This window comes from Pinus tabuliformis, chromosome 1_1 (assembly GCF_031772625.1).
Source record: "Pinus tabuliformis cultivar Carrire ecotype Pingquan chromosome 1_1, CPIR1, whole genome shotgun sequence".
In the NCBI taxonomy this organism is placed as follows: Eukaryota; Viridiplantae; Streptophyta; class Pinopsida; order Pinales; family Pinaceae; genus Pinus; species Pinus tabuliformis.
Genome location: NC_142297.1, coordinates 578,629,568 through 578,650,123, shown reverse-complemented (window position 1 = coordinate 578,650,123; position 20,556 = coordinate 578,629,568). Strand labels below are relative to the sequence as shown.

At 37.0% G+C, this 20,556-nt stretch overlaps 1 protein-coding gene across 3 annotated transcripts in view; it reads left to right on the top strand.

Moving 5' to 3' along the window:
* Positions 1-20,556, top strand: part of LOC149214569 (beta-phenylalanine coenzyme A ligase-like) — a 134,613-nt gene that overhangs the window by 66,954 nt on the left and 47,103 nt on the right. For 2 of the 3 annotated variants that reach the window (XM_089392324.1, XM_089392323.1), the window contains exon 2: positions 8,758-8,947. In XM_089392324.1, the coding sequence (XP_089248450.1) occupies positions 8,758-8,947 (190 nt within the window). Of the gene's footprint in view, positions 1-8,757; positions 8,957-20,556 lie in introns of all 3 variants that reach the window. The other variant, XM_089392322.1, reaches the window with a different exon arrangement.

Sequence of the window (20,556 nt, the reverse complement as noted above, 5' to 3'; positions counted from 1 at the left end):
TTTTAGATTTTAGATTTATTAAATCGTTTCTTTTTTTTTGCCATAATTTGAAAAGCATAAAAAGCATCGTGGGAATTTTTGCCAGATTCAGTTTGTTTTTTCCTCAGGAAATTATCATGTTATATTTTTTATGCTGAGATTTAAATTTTCAAGTCTGAATACGAATGTAATATCTGGTTAATGATTCATGATTTGAGTGGTTGTGTAAAGCATTCATCTCTTCAAATTTTTTTATTGCTGGATATCGTTATTAAGATTTGGTCATTATAAGAGCTTCGTGGATATCTTGCACTGTTCTAAGTTATTTGATGACAAATGATTGCCGTTCATGGTTTATATTTCTATATCATCTAACAAGTAATCGTTTAAATATCAATCTCTTAAGGCACTGGTCCATTTACTTCTAAATCAATTAAGTGCTTGTTCCCTATCGTGTCTCCCAACCCAACTGGTCGACAGTTGGCCTTCATCACCTCATTGGGTCTACCCCCCTTAGCCGCGGGAGACAGGCTTAAACGGAGAGATCGGGGATCAGAGTGACAGCCCCCGATCTGAGCGTTGTCGTGTCAATCTGTGCGACAACACTACCTACACCACTATCGTGTAGCCCAACTTCGTGTCTTATTTTTGCTCATCCACTACACATTTAGAGACTTAGGTGAGATTCTTCAAGGATTGGTAGAATAGTAAATAATTCAATACAAATGCTTACTTGGAGGCTTTAACATATTAACATCCATTCTATACATTTGAGCAATCTTCCCTTTCACATTCTAGGTGCATTTACTTTGATTTTGCATGCCATATACTTTACTTGATATTTAGAGGCTTGGTTTCATTTCATTTTTGGGTATCTTCTTTAATTTATGACTTATTTTTGTTAAAACCTAAAAACCCTTAGTGTAGTACTATCATTTTTAATCATAGTTCATTTTATTATTATGTAGAATATTTGGGTGGAAGATAAATATAGTTTATCTAGCCTTGAAATAGTAAGAAAAATATGGTGAATATGGTAAGTATAATTTATCTACCCTAGAATTCAATAAGAATTGATAACTCGACAAAGAGAAAATAAACTCAAAATATGGTAAATTTTGTGTACAAAAAATATGCTAATGACATTTCCAATCCATATAAAATCACAATCTATGCAAAAATTCATAATATAATCTCATAAAAGATGATGGCACAACATTTGACAATTGATATTTGTGTGCAAAATATGAACTGAAAGATTATTCCACGATCAAATTCACCAATAGTACTAAGTTGAGCTACATAAGTTAGTCTCATAACATAATTAGAATATAAAAATCGACAGTGTTAGGTTAGCTACTAGCATGGTAGTCTACAAGTTTGGCATCATTTATGGTTTCTTTTTAATTTTTAATCTTTTTATAGCCTAGTCCTGTAGGCTAAGATGTAAATTTAAAGGCTTTTAAGATGACATTACAACCTACACACCAATTCATCCTACAGACCTGTAGATTGAGATGTTTGTCCACATGCTTTTTGGATGACATTACAACCTACATGCCTATATGTGGACATCTTAGCCCACAAGAGGTTGTCATTTTGTAAGTTTGTAGGCTGAGGATGTCATTCTAATGGGATTACTGGCCTATTAGTGTGTGTGTGTGTGTATAACACTAAGTTACTAAACTAAAACCTAAATTTGTAATTTTCCACTTACCTAAGCTTTGAATGCTAAGAGTCTAAGACCTCCTTCACATAGCAACTAGTGATGAATTGCAACCTCCTTCACATAGCAACCAATGATCACTTATGATGATGAAGCCTCCTTTAATTTCCCTCGTAAATGATGATGAACTCAACACCTTCGTAGTGATCGTGCATAACATTCATCCAAGAAAGAAATGGCTCTCGAAGATATAGTTAATGAGAAGGAATGAAGGGAGAAATCTCTCTATAAAGACTTCTACCCTCTCAAACACTTCATTTCCCTCGTAAAACTCCCTTCAGAAAAGTCTTACTTGGTCAGATCATCCATGTTGGTTATTTTTGGTCATTGTCTTTAGGTGTTGAGAAATCAATAGGCTTAAGATATTAGGGTAGATTTCTCTTAGCATGGTAATCACTTGTGAATTTTGTTGGCTTCTTTTATTATTATGTTTTTCTTCTTTCATCAAGCAATTACCAAAATACATAACATGAAGATCACAAAAAATAGGATAACACAAAGATGTAGGCTCCAAGCCAGGGCAAAACCCCTCCAAGGGGATAACCCATAAAAAATTCTCTTCTTATAGAATCAGATCAAAGTGAGAAATCCAAGACTCAATTTCAAACTCCAAGAAACCAAGTCAAGCGCTCCAGGGTCCAACATCACAACAAATTTGTTTAAGATCTCTTGTAGCCCAAAAATTTTCATTGTTCTGAATCTTCTTATAATCTAGAAAGCCCACACTGTTACAGCCCAAGAAGCTCACATTTTTCAGATCATAAGCTTCAAAAGCATTCACATTTCCTTTATGTTCTATGCCACATATAGTATTCACATTTCTTGCTTTTGAAAATCTATATCTTTCCTCAGACAACTCACTTTTCTTCTTCTAAATTTCCATGGATTTCTTGCCCAAAATGAATGGAACAAGTTCCAATATATAGTTGTCTACTTGTGCGAAGGGTCATGTCCCTTGGGTTGGCCAACCTGTCTATTTGAAGGGACGACTTGGTTTCTTGAGATGAATTTATAGAAAATACAATTTTAAAAATTATTTTTCTCTTTTTCTTTACAAAAGTTCCAAATAGGACTATTTGGACTTTTGACTCTTTGACTCAACAAAACCTAGAAGGATGAAGAACATGCTTGACCTAAATATCAAATTGAGTTGAGCATGAAACCCATGCTTGAAAATTAATTTTCTTTTTCTTCTTTTTCTTTTTATATGAAATACAAATTATGAAGGCCGAACCTAGTTACACTTCCAACACTCCTTAACTAGGGAGGTATTCATAATTCCACAACTGGTACTTATAAGAAGAGTTAGATTGGTACACCATCTTTAAGCATCAACATCATAACCAACATTGTCAAATAACATAGCAAGGGATTGACTAACAAGCTCTAACTGTCCACAGGATTAGATCACAATGCTGGGACTCGGGAGGCATACATATGGACACCATAGCCTCTCAAGGTACATACCCCATCTGAATGATCAGATATGTCCTTCTAAGACTATTCTTATCTTGGATTTTCAATCCGCAAAAAATATCGATCCTCTTCGACCACTGTTATCATGGATACCCTGTCCAATCCGTAAAGAGTTTCGGTTCATGGGACTACTTCCTATCCCGTATTCCCAATCCTGAAGGAGTACCAGTGCCAGATGCATATCCAATTCTCCATTCTCAATTCTCCCTCCATCTCCTTCACTAGGCGTACGACTATTAGTCTTGGCCTAGTGCATGACACATGGAGAAGAGAATACAATGTCCATCATCACTCCCTCTCAACCAGGGAGGAGATCCTCATTCCCTCTTAATCAAGGAATAAATTCTTGCTCCCTCTCAACTAGGGAGACACAACCACAAGTCTAAGCTTGTCTCGTACTTCATTAATACATCAACTACTTCTTTCATGGAGATATTCAATAGTAGATGCAGGGATCTTTTCTCGCATTATATTTGGGCTTTGACTTTTATGGATGTCAAACATTTTATGGAGCCAACCTCTTTCACACTTTATCTTAATGATAGGGTTCCTCAACTCCTAGAAAGTTGCCATATCATATCAAACTACGACCTTCTTGGTTCTTTGATCATCTTCATGCAATTTTTGTTATCAATTGGTTTATTTGTCATCTTCAAAGAGCCGAACTTCCAAATAGCTGTTAGCACATCTTCTTTTTTTCATAACAAAATTCTGGCCCATATTCTTCAAATATCAATTTTGTCCTCATGCTCTTCAAGCCATTATCACTACTTGTTGGCTCAATCCATGTGCCCTCAAGATGAGTCAAACAACTGTTATCATCAAACAAGTTCTCATTCCAACTCCTACACATACTTATGTGAAATTTCTTTTCAGGGAGTCAAACCATAACCCACATTTCCAAATCATAATAACATTGTTATAGCTCTGATACCCCTTGTTACAGATCTGACCTGAAAATATATGATAATACAAATATACCCAAAGACAATAAGATAGAAATGGATAAAATTGCTTCACTTTATTGATTCAAACCCTTAAGGTAGGGAAACACTATACATTCACTCCTTAAGGAAGGAGAACACTCCACAAGCCATATGCTTGTTCATACAATAATCCTTGACATCTCTCAATGTGGAGTCTCTAGCCTCTATATAGGCCTCATACATACAATACCATGGGTCATTACCATGGTTCCCTCAATACCATCTATCTAATACCATGGGCCCATAACATTATTACTAACTACTTGTGGTCCCTTACATGATACGGGTTAACCACCTTATTTATTACTATGGCCCATCCCATTATTACATTATTCCCTTGGGTACCTCCCTTTGTACCCCATATTATCCCCCCTAGGTATATAACAAACATTTTAGTCAAGATGTGGGATCTTCCAAAATCTTGTTGCTTGCTCTCTCTAAGGTTAATATTCCTTTGCATGGTCTACGATAGAGTTCTGCTCCATACCTTTTAGCTTTCCATCGTCAATCCAAGTGTTCTTGGAACAAACCAATCAACAAGCTTCAATATTAGGGTCTTTTACTCCCTCTTTCCATTTGAGGTAAGTTTCCTTAATGCAAGCTTCAAACAACTCCCTCTTCCTTTAGCTTCATGCTTTCTTGCTTAGTTCACTTCTTTGATGCATTCCCCAAGCTACTTCCTTCTTTCTTGTTCTTGGTCTTCTTGTGTGTCATCCTCATCCATATCATCATTTAGGAATCTTTATCAGAAGCAAGTCTTACTTTACCATCCTTCTTATCTGCTACCACATCCTTGATAGCCTTCAGCATGTACCTGTAATTCTCACCAACAAGTGCAACCAAGAAAATTACACAAAGACAGGAGAACAAAATCAAGAGAATACTTATCTCATAAGAGTATGTCAACTCTTTAAACATGATGTCAATTTAGGAGCTAGGGTTTCTAGTTATCTAGGGTTTCTAGGATCTTTAAATCCTTACTAGGGTTCGTAAACCCTCGGTTCTTCATTTTTCAATCAAACCCTAGAATTCATATCTTGCTTCTTCCAAATTCTATATAATAAAGAAACCCTAGAGGCATCACTCCTATTCATGATACATGCAAGAATCTCTACATCTACCCTACTCATGATATAATGCAGAAAGATACACGTACCTTATTCGAGTTTTACCTTTTAGTAGAGATTCCTTGGCTGTCCACTTTCTTCATTGGGCATGCTTAATTCCTTGGAATGTTTTTAAGTCATTCATCACATATCTAGATCACTGCCATGTGAATCAAAGTCTAGGTCACTGTTATGCAAAAATATTTGTTTATCATAACTCGGTCCATCCATGATACATCATCATTACTACTCCCACATCACTATCCAATTATCATGTCAAACTCGTGTCAACGTTGTACTCAGAACAACATCTTGATTAAGATAAGGTCACTCGTATCAAGAAGTTTGCATTGTAAATAGGTTCTCAAACTTGCAAGTCAGAGAAGATAACTCAATCTTAGTCTCGTAGCTCAAAAAGAATTCGCATTGTCTGTAGTAACTTGTATACTCATATTGTTGGCATTTCTTAGAAGAGGTGTCAAGAGATCTCAGAACCCTTCATTGTTTGCCAACACACCATAGCTATAGTTAAGGTCAAGGTTCATCACAATACTTTGGATCATGGATAAGTGCCTCAGAACTTTGGATTAGGGTCTTTAAACTCGCACTAAAACTCGCATTATATTCACTGTCTTTTCAAGAGGATGATCTTACTTAGCATCTCTGTTGTACTTCGCAAGTTCGCATTACTTAGGGAAAAACTTGTATTTTTGCCATGACTTCAGAAGATTACTCGCATCACAGCCTGAATAACTTAAATAAATCTTGCATTTGCATAGAATTATAGCCTCCACAGGATAGGTCTTTATCTAGCATAGAGAAGAAGTATTCTACAGAACAGTGTATCGTATTATCTTTAGTTAGGTGCCTATAAAGATCTCCAGGTTGGTTCCTGTAAACAGTGTGAGTTGGTGTTTCTAGCAAGTGGGTGCTTGCAAAGAAAAAGGAGGTTGGAGCCTCTTGTAGGTTGGTGCCTACATAATTTGATGTAAATTAAAGTTGGTGCTTGCATTTACAGAAAAAAAATTAAAAGAAGATTTATGGTTTTCTCATGTATGGGCTTTCACGTAAACATCCTGTGTTCAATTCTTCATGTGATTGATGCACTATTGTATTATGAATGTTTTTGACTGACTAAATAATTCTTTAAAATTTACATAACGCTGGTTCACCCCCTCTCAGTGTTATTCTAGTTTCCAACATGTATACTATCTCCTATGCAAACCAGGTTGTACAAACCAAGTTACAATGTTGGCAGCTGCTACACTTACATGACAGTGGTCATGTAGGGGAGCAATACCACCCTGTTGGACATGACTGTACCCATAGTGCATAAATCCTGAGGTACTTTAAAGGCATATTTGTTATGTTTATCCATCCATGAGGCAATATTAAGGTATTGTAAAATTGAGAGATATTTAACATCGAATCTGCACTCATGAGATCTAGTATAACCATAGGGTTTAACATTGTAAATGTGGAAAGAGTAAAAAACTCGTAGATGATTCATGATGCATCTACTCCGTGGTTTTGGTCTTTGGGGTCAAATTGTAGTAGCTTGGATGACTAGGTATTTGAGGCTTACAGACTTGAGCCTTACGGCGTTGATGCCCTTAGGAGCAGGTCTTGCATTGATATATAAACAAAGATGGCACCTGACCCCACGTGTAGCAGACGCCACTCAGGCCATCAATGTCACAATTGGCCGTGTCACCAGATGTGGACCAATCATAGAAGGCATCTACAATGGATTATGCAGGCTTGGCTAGAGTGGAAAGCTCAATGAAATAGTAGCTTTGAATGCTAGAGTTTTCCTTGGTCTCTCCAGGGGAAATCTTTTGTCAATGGTGTGATTGTTTGTGCTGTTTCTGCTGAAATTTCATGTGTCCTGTTTCATTGTTGCAATATGTATTTCTGTAAAAATTAAGTGTAATATACTAATATACAATCGTGGGTTTAAAAGTAATAGACACAGTAATGATAGCATGCTAATTCTAAACAGAAGATTCGTTTTTCCTGTTTGCTTTTCCATCGTTGTTGACTCTAGCAGTAAGAATGGCAAAATAACAAAGTTTATGAGCATAACAGCAGTTGAGCGTTAACACAGTGAATTTCCACAAACGTCTGTGATGGTAAACTCGGGCAGAATAACCAGAGTCATTATGAATTATGCATTCTCTCAAGAAAGAGAGGGATTTCATTATCACGATTTATCAAGGAGTTCGGATCAACCAAAATGGGTAGCAAGCACAGAATTATCATAAGAAAAGACATTTGGCATATATTTCTTGTGGGTTTCTTCGATGGTGCAAGCTGTAGGAGGAATTGTGGCTGCGGGGCATACATTGTCATAGAGCCGGGTAACTGCTATCACTTTTGGTGGGAAGGGGGCCAAGGCACGAATAGCAAGGCAGAGATTGTTGCACTGTGGGGAGTGCTGATCGCAGCGAAATGGCTGGGATTGGAGAGCATACAGATCTATGGGGATGCTAAAAGAATCATTGACTGGGTTAAAGGCCATAATCACTTTAATCCTCCAATATTAAACAACTGGATGAAGCGCATCAGGACACTGGTATGTACTTTCCACCACATCAATTTTGATCACATATATAGGGAGCAGAACTGGACAGCTGATTTATTATCCAAAAGAGGAATTGACAAGGCTCCTGGTAAGTTTTTCTTCTCTGTATTCGAACAAGGTGTCAAGACAAATGCAGGCAGCATTAACTTTTCAAAGAGATAAGAGACAGTATGCTGGGTATTACCTGGACTGCATGGGACAAATATTATTGTAAAAGGTTGTTTTTATTTTTTTTGGGTTATTGACTATGGAGGACAGATCATAGATTACAGGATTCTAGAAAATAGAAGATATGGCTATTATAAAGAAAGGAAGAGATAGAGAGCTCTTTTTGCTGTGTTTTTTTTGTTGATGATGTTGACAGAGACTCAAGAGTCAAAACTATGACACATGTACTATCTGTTTTATTAATATAATACAGAGGCTTTTTTTTTTCTTAAAAAAAAGAGCATAATATAGGAGGTGCATTTACCAAGTAGCAAAACATCATAAAGCATTTGGAGGCGCTTTGGAGAATATCAAAGTGAAAAATATCAGCAAGATTATGGCATCTTCCAAACTAGTGTGCCTACATAGCCAAACTATGTTTAGATGTGAGTATCAGTTAAATTTAGCTTCTAGAATTTGACAGACAGAAGAAAGTCAATTGTTTAATACTGTTCCTGTCTATCCAAGTCCAAAATATTCTAGAGATTTGCAATCTAGATAAAAATGACAAGTCCTGGCAAGTATCGTGGCTTTTCTTTTAGCATTGATCTCTCAAATTGAAAATCAACAAATTGTACGATAGGTCATATCATCTTTAGCTTGCTACTCTTCAAATCATTCTTCTAATTATTTTCGTTATCGTACACCCAGGTTAAGCCCTTTCTTAAGTTAGAGTTGCATGAAGTTTTGCAGGGCTATGCGATGACGGAGACCACGGGATTAGGAGCATCTGCAGACAGCGAAGAAGAAAGTAGGCACCATGGATCAGTGGGCATGTTGGCTCCAAATACTGAAGCTAAAATAGTTGATCCTGAGTCTGGAGCTCCTCTACCTCCAAACAAAAGAGGAGAATTGTGGCTTCGTGGCCAATTTGTTATGAAAGGTATGCACGGTATGCACTGACTGATTCTTGAACTTACAATTTTTCATAAGCAGCTATATTATAAAATGATTTATAATTCAAAGACATTGAACTAAACACGGCCTTAAGATACATTAAATTTCAAAAATTGCTTTAGACACAGATGTAAACTATTCAGTCAAACATGGTCACCATCTAACAATAAGGAACGGAGCTTTAAAAAGGAAAAAGGAAAAAATCATTCCTATTGTTCGGAATTACTCAACTAGAAAGAAAGTTGTCATTTTAAAAAGAATTACTAGTCATCTATGTGTAACAAAAGGCCGATGTGGATTTATATGAAGTAGGAGAATTTTAACAAGATACTAGAGGAAAAGACAATGGCAATTGTATTTTTTATTTGGCATAAAAATTTCAATTTTTAGCAACAATTTTTGAAATAAAAAGTTTTACTTTGGAAGTCATACTTCATTTAATGACCTAGTACGTTAAAGTAAACATGGCATTTTGAAGTAAAGTTATTATAAAACCTGATTGAGAGACTCATTTCTAATTTCATTTTCATTGTCATTCTTGTTCCTTTTCCATTATGTCTTGATACTACACTAACATAGATCCATCTTAACTATGGAGATATTAAGTATTAAGAGGGTGTACTAGAATTGTATCTTATTTTTATTTTTTAAAAATATTATATTTGTCTGACTTATGACATGTTTCACGTTAGCATTAGGCACAAACATTGTTGAGATTCACAAATGAAAGCAAATCATCGAGTGGAACTAAAACCAAATCCAAATTCTGAAGTAGCTCAATCACAAATGTGCTAGAGAGAGATAAGCCTAGTGTACTAGAGAGAGAAATATGCCCAAGTATAAGTGTGCTAGAAAAAAAATGCACGAGTACACATAAGAGAAAGAAATGCCAAACACAAGACAACACCAAGGATAGAGGTGCATTTAGGCACAAAAAGCTTTATAAGAGTATCATGAAGATAACATGATAGAATGCCACAAATGAGAGCTTGAGTTGTGTACTTATACACAACTCACGTGAGGTGCCCCTTCAAGAAGGGAGGCATCCCTTAAAGAGAGGTTATGGGCCAACAAAACAAAGGTACACCCTAAGAGGTTATTGAACCTACATATAAAGTTTGACTAGATTAACCTTAACTATACCTAGTAATACATTAAAACAATAAAAAATATCACCTTGGCCATAATTACAAGTAAATGATGGTACATATAAATGGGTCATGGCCACATGTATGATTACACCTATAATTTCAACAACCACATTTTAGCTAAATAGGGGGCCATGTAGAGATCATTATAATACAGGATAACACAAAAATCTACTTCCTCCCTTAATGTTGAGCAGAGGACTAGGTCAGCCCCACTTGAACTCCATGTTGCTCCTTCATAAAACCTTAAAGATCATTAATTATTGACATTGAACTCTAGCGCAATTGAGGTCAGGGACGCTGATGTTTGGCATGGACATTAGGATATTGAGTAATGGCCTATGGTGGAAAGTAGTCCTATTGATAATGCTCAAATGGTCCAATAAGAAAATTAGCTACAAATTAGATACATGAGAAGAAGGGATCAAGGTGGAGGAGATTCCTCATGGTATCACATTGATAGAGTAACAAGAAAGTTGTTTGAATCAACAAGAGTGGAGATGCCCTACTTAAGTATAGGCCTTGACCCATCTGAAGAAAAAGTAATTGTTATTGGTGAATCATGCAAGGTGTTTCCATCATCATTGAATACTAGAGTAAAAAAGTTAGTAGAATCTACAACATTAGGACTAGATGAGCCATTAACAAGAACATCATCATCTACAACATGAGAACTAGTTGAAACACTCATAGGAGTATCCCAAAAATGTAAGGAGACATGCGCAATAGGAACATTGGATGAGTCATCAATAGGGTCCACATCAGTTGTAGGAGTCTGCTTAGATACTGTAGGAGTACTTGAGAGAGTATGCATAGAAGTAGAGAGAGGACCAACATCTTATTATGAAGGAGAAGGGTAAAACATGGAAGGAATCATGTGGAAGAGGACCAACATAGTGATGAGAAGCAACATGATCCATAGAAGCATGCTAAATAGAATCTTCTGAAATAAGTAAGGGGAAAGATCCACACAGTGAGTCGAAAACTTGTAAAAAATAATATCTCTTTATTCAACTACCTTGTGAGTGATAGGGTCATAAAGGAAATATCCTTGAAAAGTTTCACTATAGCCAACCTTAGTGCAACAAGAGTCTATAGATACGCATATTTTTTTCCTTTCATTAGGAGCATGGGTCCATCCACTAGATGGACTAGCAACCACCTCTCCCTAGAATTAACACTTAATTTTATTGGAGAGAAGCACACAATGAACCATCTCCACGATATCCCACTATTCTTCCATTCTCCTACTCAATTTTGTCAAGGAGTGTTTGAAATGATTCTTTGCTAGGAGTTTCCCTTAGATAAACGAAATGATTGGAAAGAATTGCTAATATATTCACCATTGCTATCAATGTTGAGACACTTGCTCCTCATGTTGCTTTCACTTTCCACAAGATATTGGAATTCCTGGAACATTATGAATACCTCATCCTTAGATTTAATGGTGTATGCCATTCAATGAAGGTGAGGAACTACTTATCTCCCCCAATAGAATATGTAGCCACAAGTCCATAAATATCACTATGAAGCATTGCAAGAGGATGAGAAACTAGCCTTGATTTATCCTTAGGAAAGGGCTTCCTAATCATTATTGAGAAATTGGTAGCTGAAAAAATCATGGAGGGTTCAGACATTGGGACATTTGAAAGATTGGTGAAAATATAAAAAAAGTACCAAAAGCATTAAAAAATACCAAATAATTTCATATTTTTCATTTTTTTTAAAGTATAAACCAACAACAACATCAAATAGGTACATTGACCCATAAACATTGATATATATCATACAGTGGATGCCAAATGATAAGTCAAAGTTCAAACATTGATTCTTAATAATTGTCTATTCAAGACTAGTGAATACAAAACTGCATCATGTATAAAAAAATAAATGTATCTCATCATTATGAGTCACACCTACAATTTTTAATCTAGAAGCTAGCTATCAATGACTTTAGTCCTTTTACTCACAAAGGAATTGCTTTGTCCTCTCATACAAGAAGCCCCATGGTTGGAGAAACATGATCTTTGGTGTGTGTCTCACCTTCTGTACAAGGTGCTTATTGATTTTGGGTCGTCCTTCCCTGCCCTTGCTCCTCCTCATGTAACCATTCAAGTGGCTCCTTCATAACAAGTCTCTTGGTCTCCACCCTCCACCATATAAATTTTAACAAACACATTAATGCAAATCCAAACCGTTAGACACCAACTGTGCAAAGTTTTCTCATGTATATAGCTTGTAAAGGTGACTATAACAAAATTTAACTAAGTGTGATACATATTTCAAATAGAGTACATTAACATAAGGCTCTAAATGGCCTATATAGTCCAAAATAATCATGCTACAACAAATACACATAAGTAAAATCATCCTGTATATTAGGATTTGTTTCATCAATGACATTGTCTACCTCTTCCTTTGCCCTCTACCTTGATCTTTTAGGGATACTAGTAGTAGTGCTTGGTGCTACAGATGGTTCCAAGTCAATCCACTCATCTATTTCTCAATTCAACACCAATTTTGATGAGATTGACTAACCATGTGTTAAAATGCGAAAAATCTCAACATGTTTAATTAGTGGTTTTTGCTTGACTAAATGGTAGATTTTTACTAAGGTCATGGTATATAAGTTCGATAGTGACACCACTATCGACATGGAAAATAGAGAGCTTCGTGCTCTTTATTATATTTTAATTCCATATTACCCCATACTCGAATCACTTGGGAATGTGGTTCTAGAGTGGGAGTGCCCCCTAAAACCCATGCTCTTGATACATTGATTAGGATAAGTCACACTTTTACCAAAACTTATGACTTATCACTTTGCATATTGCATAGATATGCCATACGTATCTTTGTGTGTCTTCATTCTGTACTTCGTGTGCAAAATGTGGATTGATAAACCATCCAATTCATAACATTTGGTCAGCATGTAATATAATTTAAATACAATTTTTAAAAATAAAAATCAAAGAATTTCACAGTGTACTTGGAAATTACCTTTATGGACAACATAATAGAGTTTAAAGCAATATTCAATATATTGTGGCCCCTTGGGAAATTGTTGCTCAAATTTTATTATTTAAAAAGTCTATTAGTGATGTGTAGTGGGATGATTAAACATTTATTCTATGTCTCTTCAATTATTATTCATATATAAGCTAACAATGCCAATGTTTTCTCATAATCAATTATTATAAACTTTATTACATTTTTCTATTTTTTTTGGCTCACCAAGTGTTAATAAGCAGCGACAACCCCTAGCAAATCCCAGTATTACAAGGGTAATCTTAAAGTACCACACATTGTAAACGTATGATTTTCCTAAAGTTGTAAACAAATAATTAAATATTCATATTTCTAAAATTTAGGATCCTCTCTTAGAAAAATCATAAGATTGCATTTCTATATGCTAGCTAGCTTGTAATATTGATTTTGGAATTCATTTATTTCCATCATTATTTATTTCATATGGATATTTCTACCAATTTATGTGAGTATCACTAATTAGATCTGCTACCACAAAATCTAGCAGGGCCCTAAGGAAGGGAAAACCTAAGGGACAAGTATTAGACTAAGTAACAACAATGGCACAATGACCCACTGTCACCTCAGTCAAAGTCCCCTACTCTTTACGGAATTTCACTGATGGGAGGAGTCCTGGTAAGAATGGAATCACATAGAATGAATAGAACAATGAATTAGATATGATATCATTCCACAAATCCCATTCAAGTAGAGGCACAACAATGACTCAATGCTTCAGGGAAGTTAAATGTTTTCCAAGGAAGGCCTAGGAAGAGATCAAGACTTGGGCTTTGAGATTTATGATTATAGAAGGTATTCCTAAGAACAAGACTCAAAGTGATGGGATAGGGCCTCTCAAAAAATCTGAATGCGATGTTTTAAACTTCCAAGGGACTCTTTGCTTCATTCGAGAGCCCTAGGAAAGACTTGCGCTAGACTTACGACTTTATTAATAATCATGGGAAGAAATACTTCCAAGGTACTCACTAGGTCAAGGCAAGGGAGGAGAAAGGGTTTCTTATTATTTATTCCAATGAATACTAAGCTCACACAACCCTCAAAGAAGTCCCCAAGGTGAGAAATAAAGACTTAGGTTTTCCCTCTTAGAGTAGCACCTAGCGCAAGAGATATTATGGATGAAAGTCGGGCGGATTCCCACCAATCTTGGAGCATAGGTAGCCTAGACCTCAAGATTGATGTTTGGACCCTCAAATTCTCGAAAACCACCTCACTAAAATTTCACTGCAAGCGTTAGATTTCAGCCCTACCTTTAAGGCACCGAAATTTTAGAAAAAAAAAATATGGAAGAAGAGAAGTTTGATCACCAAAATCCTTGGACTAGTGCCTAGTCCTTTGGGTTATGGAGTCCTAGATGTGTTATATTGGCCAAATTTGTCCTCAAGGAGGTCAAAAGTTGATGTCCTAACTACCAACCTTCTACAATTACCTACTATTAGAATATGGAGTTTCATGGAGGAAAAAAAATAACATTTCATCACTAAGAACATCCATTGCATGTTATATCATGAGTAACATATGCAAGAGCCAACCAAATAGCTTCCAAAAAATCTTCAACAAAATATGGGCAAAGTAGCATTTACATTAGTTGCAACAATTACATACATTAGACATTTTCAAGAGAGATTTCATCAACAAAAGAACTTACGAAATAATCATGCAATATATCCATCTATATTCAAGAAGTAGCTCCAAGACATGATAAAAAATCAGCGTCAAATATCATAGTGCATCCAAGATACTCCAATAGCTTCCAAAGAAAAAGTGCAAGCTCTTTTACAAGATAAGAATCCAAGTGATGATGATGAGTTCTCACAAATGAGACTCACTTATATTTATATGAATCTCTCTAAATCGAATTAGCCTAATGAGCCCCCAAAATCCTAAAATAATGTGCTAAAACAAGCCTTGGTCACAAGCCACCAAGTAGCTATCACAAGTTATGAACTAGCCATCCATATGTAAGTCGAGTTGATGACGTCATGATGATGTAGGGTTTTTGGAGGACCATATTGAGTCCTCTAAGTGCCACGATAAGAGAGAGGGCTCCAATAAAGATGAATTAGGGGATGATCCCTAATTTTCTATGCAAGTCATCATGTGGGGCCCCAAAGTGGGTTTGGGGTACAACTGTTGGTCTCATGGTTCTCCAGATTAAAGAAAGGCCTGTACAATGCTCCAAATGAGGGCTCTAATGATGGTTCCTACCCTCCCATGTCTCAAGGGTGAGACAAACCTCCTTTGGGCCTTGGATCAACTGCCATGATCATGCTAAGCTGATTGAGGCACATTGGTCCAAGTGCATCATCTCACGAATAATGTGGGGCAATGAAAATACTGATGATGGTGTTGAGGGTGCCCATGGCATGAGATGATGCTCTAACACATGATGGAATACCATGGCTCCCAACACATCCCATAGGGTGTCAATATGATCCTCTGGTGGGCTTGGGCCCCAGTTAAGTTGCTCAACCCATGATGAAACCACCTTCCAATTACATATAAGATCCAATGCGCTTCCTCACCTTCAAGTACAATAATTCATTAGTGCATCTAAGTGAACCAAGCTTGTTAATCAAGGGCACATTGAGACTTCGTAATGGGCATCCCTTCCAAATTCGCGGCTCTAAGCTTGTAACAATGTTACCTCCCTAGGTAGGAGTGGATAATAAACAACCTTATTAGGTGTTCCCAACCCCTAAGGGGAAAGATAGGTCCAAGGTACATCCTTCAATTGATAGGGGTCATGTGAATAATGATGAGATGGATAGGGACACAAGGGTCTCAAAGTCAAATGCGATGCGTACAAGGATGGTAATAATGAGGTATGTCCACATATTTAGGTTTATAGATGTAGGAGGGAGAAATCATGGATACATGAGTTACCTCGACCTTTGTTTTTCCATCCTTCTTCAATTTCGTTTTTCCTTTTCTTGATTTTTCTTTGTATTATTTCTCGGGGCTCCAAGAGGACATGCATGGGTTCCTTAATGATGCGGGGGAATTCATGGGGCCCTAGGAACCAAGCTGATGTCCATAATGATAGGGGTTAGAGCCCATTTTTAGTTTTTTTCCACGCACTATTGTAATATCCTGACTGTCTTTTGCATTTTATAATCTTCTTTTTTGTTTCTTGCTTGTGGCCGTGATATGCCTTTAACGTTCTCTTAGTGGCATCAACCTCCGAGGTAACATTACCAGGTTCGACCCAAACATGTGGACAAGGGGAGAGGGTGTACCAATGCCTTATGGACCCAGTGGTCATGTGGACCCAGAGAGGGAAAATGATGAAATAGGGCTTGCAATGTGTGAAGGGGAGAAAAAATTGTGAAATGGGAAAATGGGACTGCGCTACCAAAATCGTGGTTTTCCTAAAACTATAATCCAATAGGGGAGATCCCATGAGACTAGGATTAAGGATTAACCTCCCATTTAAGGTGAGCGAACAAAACTACAGTCAAAACCCTTCCTTCTTCCAAGTCACCCAATAATCCATGCCCAAAGTGCCCAAGGGAAAACAAGCATAAGCACCCAATTGCACATTGAAAAACATACCTTTAGGATTGAACTTCCCACCTTCAAACATATGCTCTCGACAGATGGACGAGGGGACATATTACTAGCTCAGGTAGCAGAGATCAAATGGCATACTACATCAGCTAGACTGGTGGCTGTCAAGGGTTACTGGCTGCCGATTGAAGACAAATTTAGGAGAAAAATTATCCTATGGGGTCACCCACTTTTGGTGGGTAACAAGATCAACTTAAATGTCAATGATGTCATTTATTTAATTAATATTGCTAATTATGACAAAGAATAAAGCTAGGGAGATGACCCAAACAAATCAAATTGTAGGTTTATATTAACCTCTTTTCATGGCTTGCAACAAAAAAAAAGTCGAAGAAAATGACCCAAACAAATCAAATTTCAGGTTTATATTGACAAATATTTCAAGTCTTAGCAATTTTGCTTTTTTTTTTTTTCTCAAAAAATTATGCCGTTTTGTTGAAAAATCACAATGTTTTCTAAAATTTGTGTTGTGATTGTTCCCATAATCGTGTTATTTGTAGGTGATTTCCTGTTTTCTATTTGGAATTGCAATTATTTACAATTTTATTTATCTTTTGGTGAAATTTTCATCAACCCTCTTGATGATGTCTCCCCACTCCAAACCTCATACAAATACCATTAGGTGGTTCAATATATGGAAGGTCATTAGTCATATGTAGTGGACTCATATGTTACAAAGGTCCATGATAATGGGTGTTATTAGGATGTTGATGCCATAGCATGTGGGTGTCATTAGCATTCGTTATGATGAGATTTGTCATAATATATTGATGCAACCATGATGAACTGATACTCATGTCCTTTACCACCCGTTGATCTGGCCATTATTCCACCATTTTAATGGTATGTGTAATGTTGTATATAGAAACAATACTTAGTCCAATACTTTGAACATGAACATATATAATCTTAGGTATATCAATAATGGCATCACTACAACCTACAAGTTGTATGGATGAATCGTCATGAATAACAACTTTCTCTCCATTACGTTGTTTTCTATAATTAGAAAGAAGGTGTTCATGTTTGGTCATGTGTTAGGCAGCCCTAGAATAAACAATCCACTCTTGCTAAGAAGAAGAGGACCGAAGTGCAGAGTATACTACCAAATGTGCACTATGAGGAGATCCAACATTATCTAAAAGAGGTCTTTATTTCCTAGTGTAGACCTTACAAGCTCTTTAGTTTTCTAAGATTATATAGGTAATACTTGAAGGGATAGCCCTCATTATGAAAATAGTCACACGTGATTTTTTTCTTGTTGGAGGATTTTGAATATTTCCCTTTACCCTAGTGTTGTTGTTGTGACAAACACCCGCCAAATTTTTTCCTACATCCAAATTTTGGAGCCTTATGATCATGTCATCCTTCATTTCAAGCCATTAATGTCACACTCAATCATGTTGTTTAAGTGTTCAAGTCTTCTTTTAGGAATTTTAAGTGTTGAACTACTTGTTTCCTCATGCCCAACTTTTGATGTCCTCACAAGCACACTTCTTTCAAGTAGGAAAGATAGTGCATCTCTTGTTTAGAGACAATGATTGCGCAGTCCTTAGAGATAGTGACTACATAATCCTTGCCAACAGTGATTACGCAGTTATCAGTGACAGTCACTCCACAATCCTTGCTCACAATGACTGTGCAGTTTTTACCCTCTTTAATTGCACAGTTTCTACTGATAGTGTTTGTGTAGTTCTTACTCACAGTGGTTGTGTAGCTTCCAATAACAATGTAAGGGGGTCCTCTGTAGACAGTGATTGCACACTCTTTGTTGACAGTGAGACTGTACTTCTTCAAGGTTGTACTGTCACACCTCTTAGTGGTAGTCCATTCAATAACGACTCCTAGTTTCCTGGCATACACTAAGCGAAATCACAAATCCTAACCCTAGCTGCATGTATACTCTCAAAAATATAAAGAGTCCAGTCCAGAGCTACTTTTCACATTCATCTTTTGGTTTTGAGCTCTGCGCACTTTTGGAGTAAAAGGAGCATTTTCTCACTCATGGTTGCGAATGCCCCATCTCCCGGGTGGTTTTCTCAACTGTCGCTTTTTCTTTTGCAAGTGTTGCTTCCGCATTATTTTTCTCTTACATGTGTCGTTTTTTCTTGCTCTATCTTTTGTAAGTGTCACTTTCACCTATTTTCATTCTTGCATGTGTCGTTTGTTCTTACTTTTGTGTTCACATGTGTCGTTCTTGCATGTGTCGCTTTCGCTTGTTTTCACATATCCTAAGAGCACTATGGCACACTTTCTAGAGGCAGCTCCAACACACTCTCTAGCACTAGTTGATCCTATCTATCATGAGAACATGTGCTGGACACTCTCCCATAACATAGTGCACCTTTTCGTCGCGACCGACACTTGTGTTGTAAAGGTATATCTTAAGTGTCGCACTTGGAGACAAGTGTTGTTTTACTATTGTTTCATTCTATGCATGTTAATTTTGGGTATTGTGTATCTTCTGGTCATGTGCTTGGTTGTATATGTGCGTGTGATCATGTTTAAAGCATGTTATATGCTTCTATTATCTTGTCTCATTGATCTCACACTTAGTCAATTTTGGAGTCGTTATTTGCCTTGACCTCTTGCACAACTCATGAGCACATCCAACTTCTAGCCAAGTGATGAGCGCATTGCGCATTCCTAAGCCTCAAAGATGAAGTCCCAATCTCCTAGAATTGCGCACTACACAATCATAGAGGACAACCTCCTTCAACTGCGTATTGAGCAACTTTAGAGCACAATCATTTCATCTTTTCTTGTTTCACTTGCCCAATGTGTAATTTTGACCATCCTTGCCTAGCACTACGCATGACACATTTATAGTGGACATTTGGGTCATTTTCGGACCCTTGTAGAAGCCAACTGCGCAATGCTTAGGCCCTCTCCCTCGTCTACTGCACATTGCGTAGTTACAGTGCCCAAGCTTGTCACTCTTGTCTTTTGAACTTGTCCTCTGCACAATGCCTTGACCATTCTTGCCTCCATTGTGCACTGCACACTTTCAGTGAGCAGTAGGGTTATCCTTTAGCCCTAGCAATGCTCAACTATGAAACACCTAGACCCCTCCCTTCAAGCACTGCATACTGTGCATTCTTAGTGAGCAAGCCGACCTTCCTTTTCTCTTGGACTTTCCCAGTGCGCAATCCATGACTTGCCTCTCCTTTGCCACTACGTGTTGCTCAATCACAACGCCAAATCCATCACTCCTTGTGTCTTCATCTTGCATGCTACGCCCATTCAATTCTTGCGCACTATCCCATCACATTCAACATCTCACATGAACAAACAAGATAGAATAAGTGATTTCAGAATTGATGTTGTCTTGTCATGAGTAAACTTCATTTGCAGGTCTTATCATATTGACATAGAAAGGTGTTTCTCAAGGAGTTCATCAAGGAAATGTTACAAGAACATACTTGTGGAGATAAGATACAAAGATACCATCATGCAAGAGATAAATGAATCTTCGACCATGATAAAGAGATGACAACTTAGGTTGAATTAGAAGGTTCCAATATTCATTTAGACCCTTTGGAGGGTGAAGATGAAGCACATCATAGATCAATCATCAAGAGTTGATGACATAGCAACAGAGAATGGAATTTCACATCTATACATTGCCATCGAGTCTCATGTCACAGTCACCAACTCATAGTCATTCAAGGTGTCAACACAAGAGTGTTGTTTGGTCCCATGTATTTTTGCCACATTATTTGTGGAATGTAATATTGTATTTTCAAAAAATGAGAAAATGTAAAATGTGTGGAAGCCCAAGGGTCACACATGGAATGTAAAAAATCACTAGCAAGTCCTAGAGTCATGTAGA